The sequence below is a fragment of the Mirounga leonina genome, unplaced genomic scaffold (assembly GCF_011800145.1).
Source record: "Mirounga leonina isolate KUSES-001 unplaced genomic scaffold, KU_Mleo_1.0 Mir_104, whole genome shotgun sequence".
NCBI lineage: Eukaryota > Metazoa > Chordata > Mammalia > Carnivora > Phocidae > Mirounga > Mirounga leonina.
In genome coordinates this window covers 3,435,685-3,454,457 of record NW_023270231.1, presented here as the reverse complement: position 1 = coordinate 3,454,457, position 18,773 = coordinate 3,435,685, and the positions used below count along the sequence as shown (strand labels likewise).

At 47.7% G+C, this 18,773-nt stretch overlaps 1 protein-coding gene and 1 non-coding gene across 6 annotated transcripts in view; both read right to left on the bottom strand.

Moving 5' to 3' along the window:
* CYFIP2 (cytoplasmic FMR1 interacting protein 2) overlaps positions 1-18,773 on the bottom strand; it is a 129,413-nt gene that overhangs the window by 73,914 nt on the left and 36,726 nt on the right. For all 5 annotated transcript variants that reach the window (XM_035013178.1, XM_035013169.1, XM_035013162.1 and 2 more), the window contains 9 exons: positions 18,267-18,395; positions 15,900-16,004; positions 13,692-13,783; positions 11,335-11,452; positions 8,592-8,711; positions 7,897-8,022; positions 4,290-4,456; positions 3,445-3,592; positions 193-346 (listed from right to left, as the gene is read on the bottom strand). In XM_035013178.1, the coding sequence (XP_034869069.1) occupies positions 193-346; positions 3,445-3,592; positions 4,290-4,456; positions 7,897-8,022; positions 8,592-8,711; positions 11,335-11,452; positions 13,692-13,783; positions 15,900-16,004; positions 18,267-18,395 (1,159 nt within the window). The remainder of the gene's footprint in view (positions 1-192; positions 347-3,444; positions 3,593-4,289; positions 4,457-7,896; positions 8,023-8,591; positions 8,712-11,334; positions 11,453-13,691; positions 13,784-15,899; positions 16,005-18,266; positions 18,396-18,773) is intronic.
* LOC118017679 lies at positions 6,882-6,988 on the bottom strand. The gene has a single exon (XR_004681209.1). It is a non-coding gene; the product is annotated as a U6 spliceosomal RNA (small nuclear RNA).

Genomic DNA, 18,773 nt, shown 5'->3' with positions numbered 1-18,773 from the left:
GGAGTGAGACTAGCTGGACCGAGCCTGGCCTTTCCAAGCCCACCAGAAAGTGTGCATTTTTTACCTCGGTGGCAAAATGTGCCTCTTTTGGTCAATGACCATGCTTTTTGGCAACTTTTGGTCCAGTGGCTTTAGTCAGTCTGGGACCTGGGACCCTAATCCTCTCCCCACTACCCGGACACTGCAACTCACCACTGATATTGAGCAGGTGAGTGAAGAAGAAGGACTGTTTGTGGAAGTCCTCTATGGCAAGGACGATGGGTCCATCGAGGCTGCTTCTCAGTGTCTTCTTAGAGCCGCTTTTGTCTGCGATGAGTGATTCCAGCATGGTCCGCACCATGTACAGCTTGAAAGAGAAAGTAAGATGAGAAGGTCAGGGGCTGGCCCTCCACCCTGGGGTAAAGGTTTCTCTGTGTTGTATTTATATTTTTCTTTTTTTCTGCAGATGTCTGCTCTTAAAAAGCACTGTCTTAAGGAAGTACCAGTTTAGGGTTGGAGAAGTGAATTTGGAACATGTAAACCCTCACGAGGGAGACTGGTCAGCCCAGGAAGGAAGTTCTGCCCAGGGCCTCATAACAAGTCTTTCAAGGCCCAGGTTTTTGCCTGCTCTGCTTGGCCAAGGGCATGGGCATCAGAGGAGAACCTCAGTTCACATCGCTCTGGAGGCACTCTCTGCTTTACTGGTTGGCTGGGTGGCACCGTGGGTGGAGCCCCGGACTTGGGTCTAAGGCCAGGCCCTCCTACTGTCTTGCTGTGTGACCTTGGGCAACAAAGTCCCACTCTGGGCCTCAGTGTTCTCATCTGCTAACATGAGGGGGTTGCACCAGATGCTTTCTCAAACCAGTCCCCTTCAGCTCTAACATTTTGAGGAACTGCGAAATGCGATTTGATCAGAGCAAATCCCCCACCCACCGACCTCAAGCTTCTGACCCTTAGCACTTTGAATCCATTACTGAGGGATGGTGCCCTCTGGTGGCACCAGCTGCGTCGCACAGCCTACCAAAACCCTGGGCGGAAAGCGGGGGAAGATGGGTACTTACACAGGAGGTCTACTAGACAATCAACTCCCGCTTACAGAGGGCCTTAAGTGCAAAGGGTGCAAGTGCTAATCTAGATCTTTCCACATCATCTGCCTTTGAATCTTAGGGCTGGAAGGGGCCTTGAGGAGCCAGGCTAGTCCATTCCTGCTGCCTCCTGGAGAAGTGTACCCCAACCAACCCAGCCAGGCGGTGTTATACCAGGGATCGGCAGCCTCTTCGGCCCTGTGTACCACCAGTGGGGTGAAACAAAGCCCGCGGGGACCACTGGCAGGCCTAAGACATAGGTAGGAGAAAGGAGGAGGGCACGGGAGGGCAGGAGAGACAGGGAAGAGGGAGAGAGAGGAGAGAGAGAGAGAGAGAGAGAAAAGCAAGAGGTATTGTATACAGTGGGGAAGCCGCCGCGACTGCTAGGGGCCACTTGCCGACCACCTCTCAGAAACTCCAACCTCCCTCTGCCACCACATCTGCCCTGGCTGCCTCTGGATCTCCTTGAGGACCGTCCCCACCATGCGCCTGGCCCTAGGCCAGGCAGTGCAGCCACACAGACGAGGGGCCCAGCGCCCCAGCCACAGCACTTCCCATGATGGTCCAAGAGCTACCACGGTGGCCAGTCCACCCTCGCCAACCCCATCGGGGGGCAGGTCTGATCATCCCTAAGAAGCACTGTTCTAATGACGGCCTTTGGAGTCATCCAGGAAAGGATTCATCAAGTACCATCCATGTGGAATTGACTGATTTGTTTCAAATTCTATTTGAAAATCCATTCTGTCGATAAGAGGGGGAACTCTTTGCCCACCTACTCCTCCTGAACAGAGCATTTAACTCATCAGATCAGCCAACATCCCAGCTGTGCTAGATGCCCCTGTCTACTGTGCTCGGCAGGCCCTCACAGAGCCCTGGGGCGGGAGTCAGGAGACCTGGGTTCTTGTCCCACCTCCACCTGTGACTCGCCTTGTGACTTAGACAAGTCACTCCCCCTCTCTGGACCTCAGTTTCCCTATCTGTAAAACAAGGAGGGCACTGGGACTAGCTTGTCTCTAAGGGCTCTTCCAGCTCTATTAGGAGTCTACTCAATGCATCCGTGCCACCTCACAGGATTTGTTTGGGGGGGGGTGTTAACTCGGGGCCACACTCCCATCTCAGACCACCTATATAAACCCTCCTTCCACTCCTCTTCTCTCCCTCTCTCTCCCTCTCTGCCTGTTTGGCCCTTCCCCTCATCCTCCTTTCCAGTTTCCCTTCTGCCTTGTCTTGTGTCTCCCTCACTCAAGTCTTGGGACTTACAGAAACACCCGAAAGCCCTGCTTAGCCCCTCCAGGATATTCTAGGCTGGAAAGGCCTGTGGTCCTGGACATTACACAAAAGTGTTTGTAGAAGCTTCTTTGGGATTTCCAAGACCAGCAAGATTAGTGCACACTGGCCCACAGGCTGTGAAGCCAAGGGAAGTTACGGTGCTGAGAAGCCATCCTGCCCCTTCCTTCCTCCCCGTCCCCTGCCCAGACACAGACACACACACATGGGTTGGGGGGGCGCTGGGCCTCAGACGGCTCATCTCAGATGGTTCAGATTCACGACTGCAGAGCTGAGACAGGCTGAAAGGTCATGTCAAGGGGGAGTTCCTGTAAGACCCCTGAAAGTTCAATGGACCCTTACGCTTTTTTCCAATACCTCAAACAGCCTACCAGGAATTGTTTATCTTTAAATAACTGGCAAGGATTCAACCAAGATGCCCAGATTCTTTACTTTTTTTTTTTGCTAATTTCCTGACTACTTTGGATAAATCACAGGTGACCTCTTGTTCTGAAGCTTTGGTTAGCAACACTGGATATCTCTGATTACTAGACTTTCTCTAAGGGGTCATGGGCTTTTGGTACTTGTGCATTTGAGGGGATAATAATAATGTTTTGTCAGTAACATGATCTCCTTCAAAATTTTCACTTAATGGAGAAGATAATCAGAGTACAGAGAGATCAAGGTGCTTGCCCAAGATCACACAGCATGTCAGAGGCAGAACTCGTGAATTCCCAAGCTAGGACGTCACTGCAGGGTGAGGGGGCCAGGGTTCACTGAAGAGGGACAGGATAGATGCATATAGATTCTACTTTAAATTCCTCCTATACTTTGGAACCTATACTTCACGGGGCTAGGAGATAGCCAGTCCTGGTATGACCCCCATTTGCCAGATGAGACAACTGAGGCACAAAGAGACTGTGTAACGTGCCCAAGGTGACACGGGTTTCTAGGACTAGAATCCAGGTCTCCTGAATCTTAAGCTGGTAGTCCTCCCTCCTGTATTAAAACAAGATGGCAGAGTAAGACTAGTGCAGCTGCTGGACCCTGCCCCTCCTGCCTGAGGCCCCCCAGCCCGAGCTACCATGGCCTGGCTGGCCTCGGAGCCACTTACCTGTGTGCTGGAGGGCCCCACAGCACGCCGGGGCACCTTGATGTCAAATCCCCCCTTGGGATCCTTCTCCCCTCTCAAGCACGGGTCATTGGGGGGCTCTCGGCCCCCCTCCCAGTCACAGATGGTTTTTCGAATTGCCTGCAGGACACTGGGAAGGAAGAATGGATACTCAGACCTGGTTTTAGCATTGGAAGGAGGCCCTGCAAGCCTGTTTCTAGAGTCTGTGATGGCCCAGAACTCCCTGTCTTAGAATTCCTGGGGGTTGGGGAAGCGTGCTCATTCCTGGCCCCACCCACACCCCAAGAGGTGTTGGCTTCCCAGGCTTGAGCCACGGTCCAGAAGTCTGCTCTTCAATAAGCACCACAGGGGACTCTGATGCCCACTGGCTATTTTTCTTTCTCATTCCAGGGGAGCTTCATTAGTCCAATTACATCTCTGTATGTTTGAAGTTTTAATAGTAGCTTACATTTGTTGCATACTTACTCTGTGCTGCTGTGTGCTCAGGTCTACACACTGATTATATCACTTTATCATCCCAACAACCAGTGTATTCCACATTTTACAAATGAGGAAAACTGAGATTCAGAGAAAGTACGTTATTTGACCAGGTACACATAGCTAGTGGTGGATACAGGCTTCAAACCCAGAGACTGAGGCTTGATTCATTTCAAATGTCCAGTCTCCTAAGAAGATGTCCTAGAACTTGTGGGAACATGCTAAAAAGGTCAGTGTGTGTGCAGAGGCGGTGCTGGAAGCTGACTGAGCCAGGAACTTCCCCTGTGGTCTGCACATAGCACCTCTGATTTTTTTACGTGACCCCTGGAAAGGGCCATCTGAAGACCCACCTGATAAGGACGTTCTTCTTCTTCCGCACGGCCTGTCTCAGGGGCTCACGCAGCGTCACCTGGGCGAAGTCCTGCAGGGCCGCGTAGATGGTGTTCCTGATGGCCTGGTTGAAGACGCTCTCCATCCTGCCCATGAGGACCTGGAGGCCTTTGATCATGGCGATCACCTGGCCAGGCACAGATCAAGGTCAGGCTCACTGTGCCTCAGCTTACCCATCCGTCCAGCACCCTTCACCACACTGCAGGGAGGGTGCTGCCTGAGATGTCCAGAGTCAGAGGCCAGCGCTACTCAAAGTGCCAGTTCACAGCAAGGTAAGAAATGTGTGCCCAGATGGAAATGAGTGCACTGCTTCCTTCATCAAGGAAAGTCCAGCTACAGGCACAGATGTTAGCTAAATGGCACAGTGTGCTTCTCGGCGCAGCTCACTTTCACTCTGGCTCCAGCTCCCTAGCTTAGTGCTGACTGCCAACAAAGAGCAGCCAGTTCACGGACCACACTTTGTGGACCACTCTGACTTCCAGAGGTCTCTCTACACACCATGAACCCACAGACCGTATCAAATAGAACTTTGTTCAACCATAACACTTTCTATAGAGTTTTGATGATCTTTGCTTTTGAAATAATTCGGTCATTTGCTGTTTGAGTCCATAGAGCTTCCTCCTATGACATAAAATCTCTGTGGAAGTCTCAGGTAAGGGAACCTCTGTCCTTCTGTTTGCCTCCTCCCTCCCCCCTCTTCCCCTACTCATCTGGCTGCAGAGACGGGGAGACAGGTATTTGTGATGAGTATATCCTGGCCTGCCTTGGAGTGTGCGCCTTCTCTTCTGGGTTCCTCTCTTCTCCGTGCAATCACCTTTCCCTCCCCATCCCAAGGAAGAGAGGCATGTGTTTCTGCAGTTGCTTTGTCGATTTCCCAGTAGGTGAGTTTACTGGGGCGAAGGAGGAATAAGAAGTCTTGGGTGGCCTTGGGTGGAAGTCCCATCCCTAGTCTAGCTTCACCAGCAACATGCCTGATCCTTTGGCCCCTGTCAGCCACAAGTGCTAATATCTAGAGTGATTCAGAATTCGGAGGGGACAGCGCAAGCCGTATCAGCCTCCCGACATGATGTGTCAGGTCTGATGACATGACCACATGTCATCATGATGTGCTGGGCTTCCACGCTCTGCACCAGGCTGTAAGTGCTGCACGGGCAAGGCCCAGCAATGCTGTGCACGCCCTATGCCCACTGCCCGGGCCTGTAGTGAGCCGTCAGAACATTTTTGTTGAAAAGGAACAAATAAAGCAATGAATGAGTTTACATGCTAAGATTTTTTTCTTCCTCTAAACCTTAAAGGAATAAATAGAACATCTGAGGTTAGAGGAAATGGTGAGAACAAAGTTCAGGCAGTGAGGATTTTCATTAGAACCAACAAGTATAGTGGTTTCGCCAGAGAAAAGCTTTAGTGTAGAGAAACAATGGGACAGAAGCCTTAAGGGAACATTACATCACAAAAGCATCTGGGCTCCTGGCTAGAGACATAACTAGGAAATAATGAGACAAAGGAAGAGATGATGGAGATGTTTCAGAATGATTCCAAACACAGCAGAGTGTGCGGATGTTACACCTAAGGGAAAATCTTTGCAGTTCTGGGCTAGGCAGAGATTTCTTAGCTAGAACACAAAAACCACAAACCGTAAAATAATTGATAAGTTGGACTTTATCAAAATTAAAAATAGTTGTTCTTCCAAAGGTACCCCTAAGAAAATGAAAAGGCAAAGTCACCAATTAGAAAAAATATTTACAACATATATATATGACTAGGGACTTGTATCTACAACATATAAAGAATTCTCACAATTCAATATGAAGAAGACAGAAACCCAATTTAAAAAAATGGGCAAAAGATTTCAGAAGACAGGATTTCACAAAGGAAGATATATGAGTGGCCAATAAGCACATGAAAAGATGCTCAATATCATCAGTCTTCAGGGAAATGCAAATTAAAACTCCAATGAGATTTCACTAAACAGCCATTAGAATGACTAAAATTAATAAAATTGATAGAATCAAGGACTGAGGGTGTTACAGCAATAGTACGCTCATATACAGTTGGTGGGAATATAAAATGGTACCTCCACTTTGGAAAACCATTTGGCAGTTCCTTAAAAAGTTAAGCAAAAAGTTAAGTCACCTACAATATGACCATTCCAAGAGAAATAAAAACCTATATCTATACAAAGACTTATACTCAAATCTTTAAAGCAAGTTTATTCATACTAGCCCAAAGCTGGAAATGGCCCAATGTTTATCAACAGTTGAATGGGTAAGCAAATTACAGTATATATCCATACAATGGAATAATACTCAACAATAAATGAAACAAACTATTGATACACAGAACAATGGGGGTAAAACTCAAAATTATGACCGTGAGTAAAAGAAGCCAAACACAAAAAAATACCAACCAAACAAAATGATAAAAAATGCCAACAAATCTATGGTGACAAAAAAAAAAAAAAGTGATCAGGCCCAAGGATGGTGGGAGGATAGATGGTAAGCAACACCAAGTCTTTAAGGGGAGATGGAAATGTTCTGCATCTTTTTTTTTTTTTTTAAAGGGAATGCTTTGTGAATTTGTGTGTCATTCTTACAGAGAGTCCATGCTAATCTTCTCTGTACTGTTCCAATTTTAGTACATGTGCTGCCAAAGTGAGCACAGAATGTTCTGCATCTAATCTTTTTGGTTTCACAGGGTGTATACAATGATCAAAACTCTTGGCATTATACACTTAAAGTGGATACAGTTTATTGAACATAAATTATACCTCAATAAAGATAATAAAAATACTATCCTCATGAAGCTATCAAACGCATGGCACAAGAACGGGGTCTTCTAAAAGGAACATTCAGAGAACAAGATGGAGCTTCTGACATTAAAAATATAATAGGAACAATAAAAAATACTAATAGTTGAACTTCAGGAAATATCCCATAAAATAGAACAAAATAAGTGATGGACAGTAAGACAGAAAAGGTAAGAAAATGAGACTAAATCTGACAACTCATCTCATCTTGGTTTCCACCTGAGGTTCTTTGATTATTCATCAGTTTGGGCATTTTTCTTATCTCTTTTAGCCATTGGTTTTGTCCTTGTTTCTGCTGTTGGTTTCCTTTTGCCCATCTTTCTAGTGGAGTGAATGCTTTCCCTTGGATTCTCGGGAACAGAATGAGTTTCTAATCATTTTTGAATGGTAACTTTTTTTTTTTTTTAAGATTTATTTATTTAGAGAGAAAGAGAGCATGAGCAGGAGTGGCAGAGGGAGAGGGAGAGAATTTCAAGCAGACCCTGTGCTGAGCATGGAGCCCGACACAGGGCTCAATCCACCACCTGGAGATTACGACCTGAACTGGAACCAAGAGTGGGTCGCTTAACCGACTGCAACACTCAGGCGCCCTTGAAGGGTAACTTTTGACAGAGATGAATTCAGGCGGGAGGAAGACAGGAAGTGTATGCACAAGGAGGACCATGGCTGCCATCTTGCTCAGAAGCACTCCCGGAACCACCAGGATCAACACCAAGCAGCAGCCTCGGGGTAGGGGGCTAATGCGGGGAGTCAGCACCCACCTCGACAAAGGCAAACTTCTCCTCACTGGTGTAATTGTAGCGCGTGGCTCTCTCATACTCCTCCGCCGTGCCAGGGCAGTCCTTGTTGCAGAACTTGTCAGTGGGGTGAACCAGCTTCCAGGAGTACTGGGGAGAGAGGAAGAACCCAAATGTCCATCAGTGGATGAAGGGAAAAACCAAACGTGGTATGTCCATGTAGGGGAGTATGACTCAGTCATAAAAGGGAATGAAGTTCTGATTCATGCTCTAACATGGATCATGGTTCTTGAAGGCATGAAGTGAAAGAGGCCGGACACAAATAACCACATAGTATATAATTCTACTTGTGGGAAACATCCAGAAGAGGGAGATCTTTAGAGACAGAAGACAGATTACTTAGGGTTGTGGGGGTCGGGAATGGGGGTTGATTGCACAGGGTTTCTTTTGGAACTGATAAAAAGATTCTAAATTTAACTGTGGTTTTTAGAATAAAAAGATTCTAAAGTTAACTGTGGTTAACAATTCTGCGAATATACTAAAGACCAATGAATCTACATTTTCAGTGAGTGAGTGGTACAGTGTGCGAATTATATCTCAGTAAGGCTGTTAAAAGAAGAGTGCTGGGGAGAGGCAGAGGCAGACAAGAGTCCGTGTGCACAGAGGTCAGGCTGGAGGGGTCCGGGGAGGGGCAGGCCCTCTGCCTTCAGGACACCTACCACCTCCATGACGTGGGCGCTCCACTTGGATAAAAGCTGCAGGCCCCGCAGGGCCAGGTCAAAGAGCTCGCGGTATTCCTCGTCTGACTTCTGGCTGTCCAGCCCGGAGCCTGTCACCACCTGGGGAACATGGGCCGTCACCCTCACCATGTATGCGCCTGGCACTTTTAGACATTATTTCACTGATTCCCCCAAGAACAATACAAGGCGGGTGCTATTATTATATCCCCTGGATAGATAAACTGAGGCTCAGACAAGTTCTTTGCTGAAGGCCACGTGGCTTGTAAACGGCTGAGGGTTCCAACTCAGGTGGTGTGATGCCGTAGCCCCACTCACAGCTACCCTGTTATACTGCAGGGCAGCGGCTTTCAAATTTTTTAAACTGCAAATTACAGTAGGAAGCGCACACCACCGAGTGACTCAGGAACACATACCTGCATAGAGATCTTAAATATATATATATGAACCAACACTTTTCATGAAGCAACTTTACTCTTAACACATGAGAATTCCTCGGATTGTCTGTTCTGTCATACACAATGCGAATCATAAGTCACTAAATTAATTTCACAGCTCATTAATTAGATATGACACAACTGAAAAGTGCTGGACAAACATCTCTTTGAATGTATATTATTCGATAAGGCAGTATGGATGTATGCATGTGCATATAGATATATGTGCATACGTGTACGTCCGCGCATATGTGTATATACGTGTGCGTGTATACGTACATGTATGTGCATATGCGCATATACGTGTATGCAGTGCGCACATATACACATATGTGCACACATGTACGTCCATGCATGTGTATATACGCATGCATGTATACGTACATGTATGTGCATGTGCACATATACACGTATGCACGTGCACACACATATACGTATATGTGCATACATGTACGTAGGTACATACATGTATCTACATATAGAGTCAGTCCTCATTATTTGTGGGTTCTGTATTTGTGAATTTGTCTACTCCCTGAAATTTATTTGCAATCTCCAAGTCAATGCTTGCAGTCCCTTTACTGGTCATTCGCAGGTATGTGCAGAATGGTGAAAAATCTGTCATGTCCCAGCTGAGGGTGAACATGGGGAATCTCTGCCTTCTTGTTTCAGCAATCATGCTGTATACGTGTCCTTTCATGGTTTATTTAATGCCACATTTTCCATATTCTTGTACTTTTTACTGGTGATTTCACTATTTAAAATGGCCCCAAGTGTAGTGCTAGAGTTCTGTGTAGTGATCCTAACTGCAAGAAGGCTATGATGTGCCTTAGAGGAAAAGCACGTGTTTTATATGAGCTTTGTCTGGACATCAAGTTATAGTGCTGTTGCATGTGAGTTAATGTCTATGAATAAACAATATCTATTACATATGGTGTCTTTAAATAGAAACACACAGAAAACAAGGTTATACATTGATCAGCCTATGAAAATGTTGTGACCAGAAGTTCACAGGAACTTAACTCTGTACTTCTTCGAGGAGCAGTGGTTCAGTATTTGCTGATCCAGTGTTCATGCCCACTTTACAGAATATAATTACTGCAAGTAATGAGAATTGTTTGTGGATACACATGTGTAAAATGTACAACTTAAAAAACAACTTGAGGCCAGATTCACTCTTAGATCCCACCAAAACTTGACAAGAATGAAGGAGACCCCGGCTCTGAAATTACTCCCATAGCTTTAGTTCAGATGATTGCCACATATGGTTAAGAAGGCTAAAGGTTGGGGCTTGACCTTGGTCCCTGTCTTCCAGGAGCCCTCATAAGAACATGGGCCACCTGTCTAATGATCACACCGTGTGTACTTGTCTGACTGTCCTCATTTCAAATATGCTGCCCTTTGATCAAAGACATTTTCAGAGTTTGGGTTTGGAAAGCATGTGCACTATGGCTGCCAGCCACATGGTGGAACCAGTGAGCAAACGTGGGATAGTGCAGAGTCATCCAGGTTCAAATCAAGTGGGGGGGACCTGTGTTTATCAAACCAACATATACATTTACTAGAAGAGTATATATGGGAAGAGTCCAGGAGGATATATAAACCCAAATATTAATCACAATTGGTTCTGGTTGGTAGAATTTTACATGATTAATGTCCCTCCTTTGCATATTTGTATTTTTTCTGAGGTTTGTGCATTGACTATATTTCCATATTTAAAAAAAAGAAGAAAAATGTAACGTCAGTAAAAATGTAATTGGTGGGATTATAAGAGATTTTATGGCCTTCTCTGTCCCTAACTGCATTTTCTGATGTGTCACAATGATAATTTATTATTGTGTAGTTTTAAAATACTCAGATAGTGCTTTGAGCATAAGTGTTCAGAACTGTTTCTTTTGCCGTCCAGGGTGGAAATGGCTGGGATCGTATGCAGATGAACCAATACTGGGTCACTGTAATCTGCTGGGCAGGATGCATTTTCCATGCATCCTACTGTTTAATCCTCTCAATGAACCTTTCCAGATACTATTACCCTCATTTTACAGATGAGGAAACTGAGGCACAGACATTGTGAGTAACTTGTGAAGGTCAGTAGCTGAACCAGAATTAAATCCAGTTCTGTCTGGCTCTAAAATCCATGCTCTCGGCCCCCCGGCCCTCTTGCCTCCGATGTGTATTGCCTCCCTGCTGCTCTCCATCATCCCTGGGATCATTTCCTTCCTGGCTGGTCATTGCCCCTTTGTACCCTGAGCCCCCACAGGCCTCCATCCCAGCAGCCAGAGTGAGCTTACCTCACTGTTGCTGTAGCGAGCGAGTTCGGAGATGAAGCGGATGTGGTCGTCCCGGATCTGAACCATCTGCTCGCAGATGTTGTACTGGGGGCTGATGCTGCTCTGGGTACATGTCCACCTGGGCAGAAAATCACAGGGTTGGAGCAGGTCCTGGCCTGACGTGCCTCAGCGGGATAGGCTCCTTCCACTCACTAGTTGCTCCTGGTGCTCAGCCAAAGATGGCCGGCTCCCCTAGGTGGACCCAACAAGTGACCCAGTCACCAGCAAGAAAGCCTGCCACAGGCTGAGTGGAATAATCCTCCTCCTCTAAGACTCAATCACAGGCTTTTCCAGGTAACTTGTGTCCACAGTACTTACCAGTTATATGAGTGAGGAGCTTCTCTAGGGCTACAGAGCTGGAAACCGAGCAAAGAAAAGGCAAGGTGGGCGACCTCCCCAAATCTGCCTACTGACTGTCAGCACTGACATCCTGAGGGTGAAGCTGGCTTTGGTGGGGCCGTTAGGGTGGGACTGGGGAAACTCAGAGGGATCCTGCCTCTTTTTCAACAGTGATCAGGCAACATTAAGGACTCCATGGTGGATGGATAACGTGTGTTCTGAGAGGTATTGCTGAAATGCTGTCCCTCCCACCCTCCCTCTCTCCCCACCCCCTTGTTGTTCCCCTTGCCCTTCCCCTTTCTCCTCAACTCTTTGTAAAGATATCATTGGGAAAACCATCTTAAAATGGAGAGGAAATCAATGAATGAAAGTCTTCACTCTCCTTTCCCAAGAGAAAAAAGATAGCTCCCTTTACCCCCATTCTGTCATCTGGTGCTGGGTGACTCAGGAGACAGACTAAGCATGGGCACCAAGCAAGGCGGATAAACATTTTGGGAAAAATTTAGTATCTCGGGGCGCCTGGGTGGCTCAGTCGTTAAGCGTCTGCCTTCGGCTCAGGTCATGATCACAGGGTCCTGGGATCAAGCCCCGCAGCAGGCTCCCTGCTCAGCGGGAAGCCTGCTTCTCCCTCTCCCATTCCCCCCTGCTTGTGTTCCCTCTCTTGCTGTGTCTCTCTCTGTCAAATAAATAAGTAAAATCTTTAAAAAAAAAAATTAATATCTCAAAAGGATCTCCCTGAAGTGGTTCTTTTTTTTTTTTTTAAAGATTTTATTTATTTATTTGAGAGAGAGAGAATGAGAGACAGAGAGCACGAGAGGGAAGGGGATCAGAGGGAGAAGCAGACCCACCGCTGAGCGGGGAGCCCGATGTGGGACTCGATCCCGGGACTCCAGGATCATGACCTGAGCTGAAGGCAGTCGCTTAACCAACTGAGCCACCCAGGCGCCCCTGAAGTGGTTCTCTTAAGAATACTTGGACTGGTGATAGACTTACTCATGCTTATACTTTGGCATGACTTTTATTTTGGCTTACTTGTACATGGATGGGGACACTACACTCAAACCTCTGACACCCTGCTGTGGCCACATCACCACTCCCACCCAACTTCAGGTGGTCAAGAATGCATGCAGGAAACGAGTTCAGCCTTCTCGGCTCCATGCTCTTCCTAGAAAACCTCCTCATACACTAGCAGCCAGCAGGTTATGAAGAGACTAAACCAGCTTCCTCGGTGAGACTCCCTCGCAGGGGCTCAAGGCTGGTGGGGTTCAAGGACACTCCGTTTACCTATTTTTTAGGTGCTAACCCTCACTTCTGACTAAAGGACAGTCAGCCCCTCTCTGTAGGGAAAGATCATATTCACTCAGCTTTGGGAAAGATGCAGACAGAAGGAACCTTACTAACAACCCCAGAGATCAACAGAATGGCTGGCCCAGGCTGGAGCTGGGTGTCACCCACCTGCCACGGAGTCACTGATGCCCCAGGTCCTAGCACAGATTACCTGGAACGGTGGCTTATAAAGCAATCTAAGGCGAGGCTATCGACTCACTTCACAGGTGGAACCGTCCAAACCATATACTCAATGACATACTTACTGCATGGACACAAATCTGAGGAGAGAATCGAGGTGCTGAAGAATGCCTTCTTGCTCCACCCGACCACTGAGGGCCAGCCAGTCCTCCCCCTTCTCGAGGGAAGGAGGGCTCCTGCTGTCCCACTGTGGGCAGCACAGGTCAGCGCCAGCACTGAGAAGGGGCGTGGCTGTGCTCTGAGCACTTTTGAACCCTGGCGGCAAAGGGCAGATACAAAAGGGCTCAGAGCACCCTCCGCTGTTCCCTTCCGGCTGGCTGGGTGCCAGTGTTGCGATGGAATCCACCTGCCCAGGGCTCTGGGGAGGGAGGAGGGGCTGAAGTGGCCCCTCAGCCCCCTGCCCGGGCTGGGCGTCCTCGCGGGAGCCGAGAGACATTATGGCAGGCACTCACTTGGACTTGTTCTCTTCATAGTGAGCACTGGTCTTAATGTATCTGGCCAGCTCTATCTGCATGTCGCCGAAAAGGGGCACCACTTGCAGCTGCTGCAAAGGAAGCAAACACAAGGTGTGAGATGCTGAGGGAGGAGCTGGAAGGCTGCCTTCCACTGGGGAAAGCAGGCCTTTGTGTACCTCTGGGCCAACCCCTAGGTTCTGCTGCTGATCATGCCACTGGGTCACCTTGGAACCAAAGAGAGTCCCAGACAGTATATAGGTCCTCCCCTGCCGCCAGCCAACCCATGTTCCAGCAACCGAGCCCAAAGGGGCAAAGTGATTTGTCCAAGGTAACACTGCAGGCAGAATGGATGAAGGATGAGGGCCAGACGGCCTGCCTCCCAGGGCAGGTTCTTTCTGCTCTAATTTCCCTGGGATTTGTGGATCCTTGCAGCTGTGAACTCTGGACTAGGAGTGGATACGTGGATGCCGCTGTCTGGGTGTGGCCTTCCTGGGCAACTCTACAATGTGAAGCAATTGAAACCCTAAAACCAAACACTAAAGGGCAGACAAGTCCCAAGTGAAGACCAGGACAAATGGAGAGGAGGCTGGGGTGGACTGCTGGCTTCTAGGCAGTAGGCACCATGTCAAGCACTTCAAAACCAGAATTCTTAGGACAGTGGTGGGTACATGTCATTCTGCATTTGTCAGAACACACAGAATGTACAACGCCAAGAGTGATCCTTAATGTAAGCTATGGACTTTGGGTGATAATGATGTGTTGGTGGAGGTTTGCTGATTGTAGAGAACACATCCCTTTGGTGGGAGATTTTGATAATGGGGGAGGCTGTGCATGGTGAGGGGGCGCAGGGGATAAATGGGAAAACTGCCCTTTCTGTTCAATTTTGCTGTGAAGTTTAACTGCTCTAAAAAATAGGCTATTAAACAAAAAACAGTATCTCAATCCATATAAATACTTCGTGAGGTCAGTACTATTATCATCCCCATTTCACAGATGAAAAAACTGAGGTTTAGATAGCTCAAGTGATTTTCACACAAAGTCAAGCCAGCTAGAAATCAAGGAGCCAGGACTATAATCCAGGGCTCTGACTCACGTATGTCCTTCCTACTGAATCCTCAAGGGAACCCTAGCAAGTAGGTAGATACCCTTAGCATTCACATTTTTCAGGCTGGGGAACTCCATTTCAGAAAGGTTTAGTGATTTTCCCCAGAGTTATCCAGCTATCAAGTGGCAGAGCCAGACTAAAACTCAGGACTGACTATGGCGGAGTTGTATTTCTCAACTGCACCCCGATCTCACTCATGCTGACTGAGGGCAGAGGTGGATTTTGCAAGGTCTCCTGAGATGAGCCCTGTTTTCATTTAGGGCAGCTCCAGAGCAGAGTGAAAGTTCTGGCCTTGAAAAGATGCAAAGCCACAGGATGTCTTTTGGTGATTTATTTCCCCCTTAACCTGGAAAAGTCAGTGGGATCTAGGCCCAGCCCGGTGTCCCCCATGCCACACTTTTGAGGGGTTCTACTTTTAATGGTAAGCCTGGTGTTTCCATGTCTGACCTCTGAGGCTCCACTCCACGCCTGGAGTGCCCAATGCTCATATAAACCGACACCATGGAATTCAATTCCAAAGCAAGAAATCCCTTCATGAAAACCTCAAAGGCTTCATTTAACCCCAAGGTTTTATTTTTAAAAATTTGGGGCCAGAAGATCAAATGTCTGAGGCACTGCAAAGGTCTGGGTGAATAATGGACTGTGATGAGGCCTTGTGCCCAGAGGCAGGGGTGAGGCGAGGGAGCCCCCCGTGGACCAGGAGAGGCTGTGACTTTGCAAATTGTCATCAATTTAAAATCCAGTCTTTAATCCTCCTGCTTCTGTGAGCTCTGATTTATATGGAAAATTAAAGCGGCGGTGTTTTCTGGGATTCATCTCTTTCTTTGGATAGTGAGGGATTTCAGGAAAGAGAAAAGGCAACATGCAGAAAAACTGTAAGGCCTCTCACAGCCGAATCCTGAGACTCGGGAGCACGTTTGACTTTAATGCGACAGACTTCAATAGTGTAGCACCTTCTACAGAGGGCGGCTGGAGGCCCTGTCATTCTATCTTCCTCCTCTTCTTGGGGTCTTTAGAGCTGCAGTTCCATCAACAAGCCGATTTCTTCCCTTTCCCCAGAGAGAGCACCCTGCGGCCCAGCCCCACCCTCAGGTACTGACCTTAAAGAACTTATCAATTTTGCTGAGGTTGATTCTCTTCTTGGCATCCAGTTTGTAAATGTTACTGACATTTCCATCCATCAGGTAGAGACCAAAACCCATTACCTAGAACGAGAAGCAGAGCACAGAAGCCCATCATGACCATTGGAAAAGCTTTAAAAACAAAACAAAACAAAAAATTAAAAAAGGAGGTCTGTGCACACACACATGCACATCCTGTAGGAACACCTTCTCTTTCAAAACCCATGTGTCTTCAGTTGAAGAAGGGAGACATAAATCTAATTTCAACTAAAAATCTGCTTTCTCTATAGAACTCAGACCACCCTGTAGTAGGTTATTATGGTGGCTGCTTGTTGAGTCCTTACTATGGGCTGGAGTCTGTGCGTAGGGCATTCCCGGGTATTTTCTTCAATTCTCACAACAATCTTATGAGTCAAGTTTACACAATGATCTTATTGCACAGACAAGGAATTAGAGACACAGAGAGGTTAGCCAGCCTGCTAAGGTCACATAGCTAATAGGTTGCAAGGCAGATCTGACCACAACATCTACACATTTAGATGCTTCCTGCGAGAAAGGGCTGAGCGCTGCTTGTTGCTGCATCCCCGGGGTCTAGCACATCACAGGGACTTGGGAATACCAGCTCAGTGTTGAATGAACATGAAACTATTCACTTCTTTTCCCAAGGAAGCTAAAACAACGTACGGATTCCCAAGGAGCCACTGGTGACTTCATTCAGAACACATTTTTGCCTGACAATGCCCTATAAGCAGGTCACCAGGCTGACTCTTGATATGCTGGTCCATTTAATAGCTTCTCGAATGCTGACATGTTTTCCTCCTTTTGTCAAATGCACAGCAAGGCTGATGGGGGCCTGAACAATGAGGTTGAAAGCAGCTTCCCCAGGCTCACAGCTGCTGTGACTGTGGGGAAGTCACACCTGACACGTAAGGGCCTGGACTAGAGGACCACGAAGGTCACATCCCCCTTAGTCCCATTCCGTCCCAGTGCTCTGCAGGGTGTGCGCCAGACTCTCCCACCAAAGGTGAGAGGTGCCCCTGGTGGCATCTGAGTTCACGGACACAAACTTGCAGAACGGGGGAAGAGCCAGCGTTGAGACCTGGAGCCCGGGCTGGAAGAGGGGGAGAGCTCAGGGCTGGGAAGCAGAGGTGAGGAGGGCTCAAAAGCCAGTGAGGGAAAACCTGCTGGCAGCGTCTCGGAGTGCTTGGTGGGTGAGAGTGGCATGGAGGAGAGGAGGAAAAACAAAACTACCAGGAGAACATCGAAAGGGGAGGTTCTGGAGAACAAAGACTCAAAAGGGGCTATGCAGCGTGTCAGAAGAACACACAGAAGGCTGCTCATCTCAGCACTACCACCGTCAAGAGAAATCAGGAACAACCCAAGCAGCCAGAGGCAGAGGAATGGCCAAAGAAATGCAAGGGCATCCGTACCTTAGTGGCTGCATAACATCCGCGCTACATTTAATGAAATGGGATAAAAATTACACACACACATACTTTATGCATATTGTGTATGCTGAAAGCACGTAAGTGTAGAAAAATTACAAGGAAATACATCAAAATGCTAGAAGTGCTACCTCTGGAGGGAAAGATGGTGAGAGAGAAAAACTGTGCTTTTCTATATATTCCTGATTTTCTACAATAAATATTACTTGATAATTTAGAAATGGAACTTGCAAATTGCTGGAACAAATGTGACTATTTTGGCAAAATACAGCAAAAGCTTGAAGACTTTGCTTTCCCTTTGAGTCAGCAATTTCTCCCCTAGGATGTTTGACTTGGCAAGAGCGTGGACACAGAAGTTGTGCTGTAAGAATGCTCAGTGCAGTTTAGCAAACCAATATCCAATGACAGAGGATTTGTTTAATAACAAAGTCCACGTGCAGCGAGCTCCTCAGCAGCCATTAAAAACTACATTGCAGAAATACCCCGAACAGCATCTGGAAAGGTGTCGCTGACATATTAAAGAGAAACAAAAGAGGATCACAAAGAATTATGTCCAGTGAGATCCGCATCAGTGTTTAAATAAGAAAAAGTAAGCGTTTCTCCTTTTTTAAAATGGTTTTCAATAAGAAGGAGGTGGAGGGGGCACCTGGGTGGCTCAGTTGGTTAAGCGACTGCCTTCGGCTCAGGTCATGATCCTGGAGTCCCTGGATCGAGTCCCGCATGGGGCTCCCTGCTCGGCGGGGGGTCTGCTTCTCCCTCTGACCCTCCCCCCTCTCATGTGCTTGCTCTCTCTCATTCTTTCTCTCTCAAATAAATAAATAAAATCTTTAAAAAAAAAAAAAAAAAAAAGAAGGAGGTGGAGGGCAAGCCCAGGCGCTGGGGCGTGGGACTGCAGCTGTACCTTGAGCAGCATGTGCTTCTCGCTGGGGGTCAGATACATCTTGTTCTCGTAGTAGTCCACACAGATGTTGACGATGTCTGACAGCAGCTCCTCATAGCCTGGGATCACCTCCAGCTGCTGGTGGAGACACTGAAGAGCAGGGCCCCCCCCCCCGTTAGCCCCTCTCCTGCCCGACCCCCACCCCCACCCCAGAAGGCCCACAGCTGGTTGGCAGTGACAGGGCACAGCCCCCCGACCATCCCGGGTGGACGGAGCCTGCATCTCCTCCTCAAAGTCCCCACGGTGGTGGGTAGGAGCTCCTGTGCACCCCCCATGGCAGGGAAGCCCCCCCCCCCCCCAGAGCCCTCCCTTTTATTTCCCGGCAATTCTGATAGTTAGAAAGTACTTTCTTGGGCTGAGCTGAAAAGCAGTTCAGCTTTACAGCAACAGGTCTGTCGCAATCTAGGCTTGGTTTTGAGGGCGTAGCCTTAGCCATGACATCTTAGATGATGACAGAAAGACCCAGCC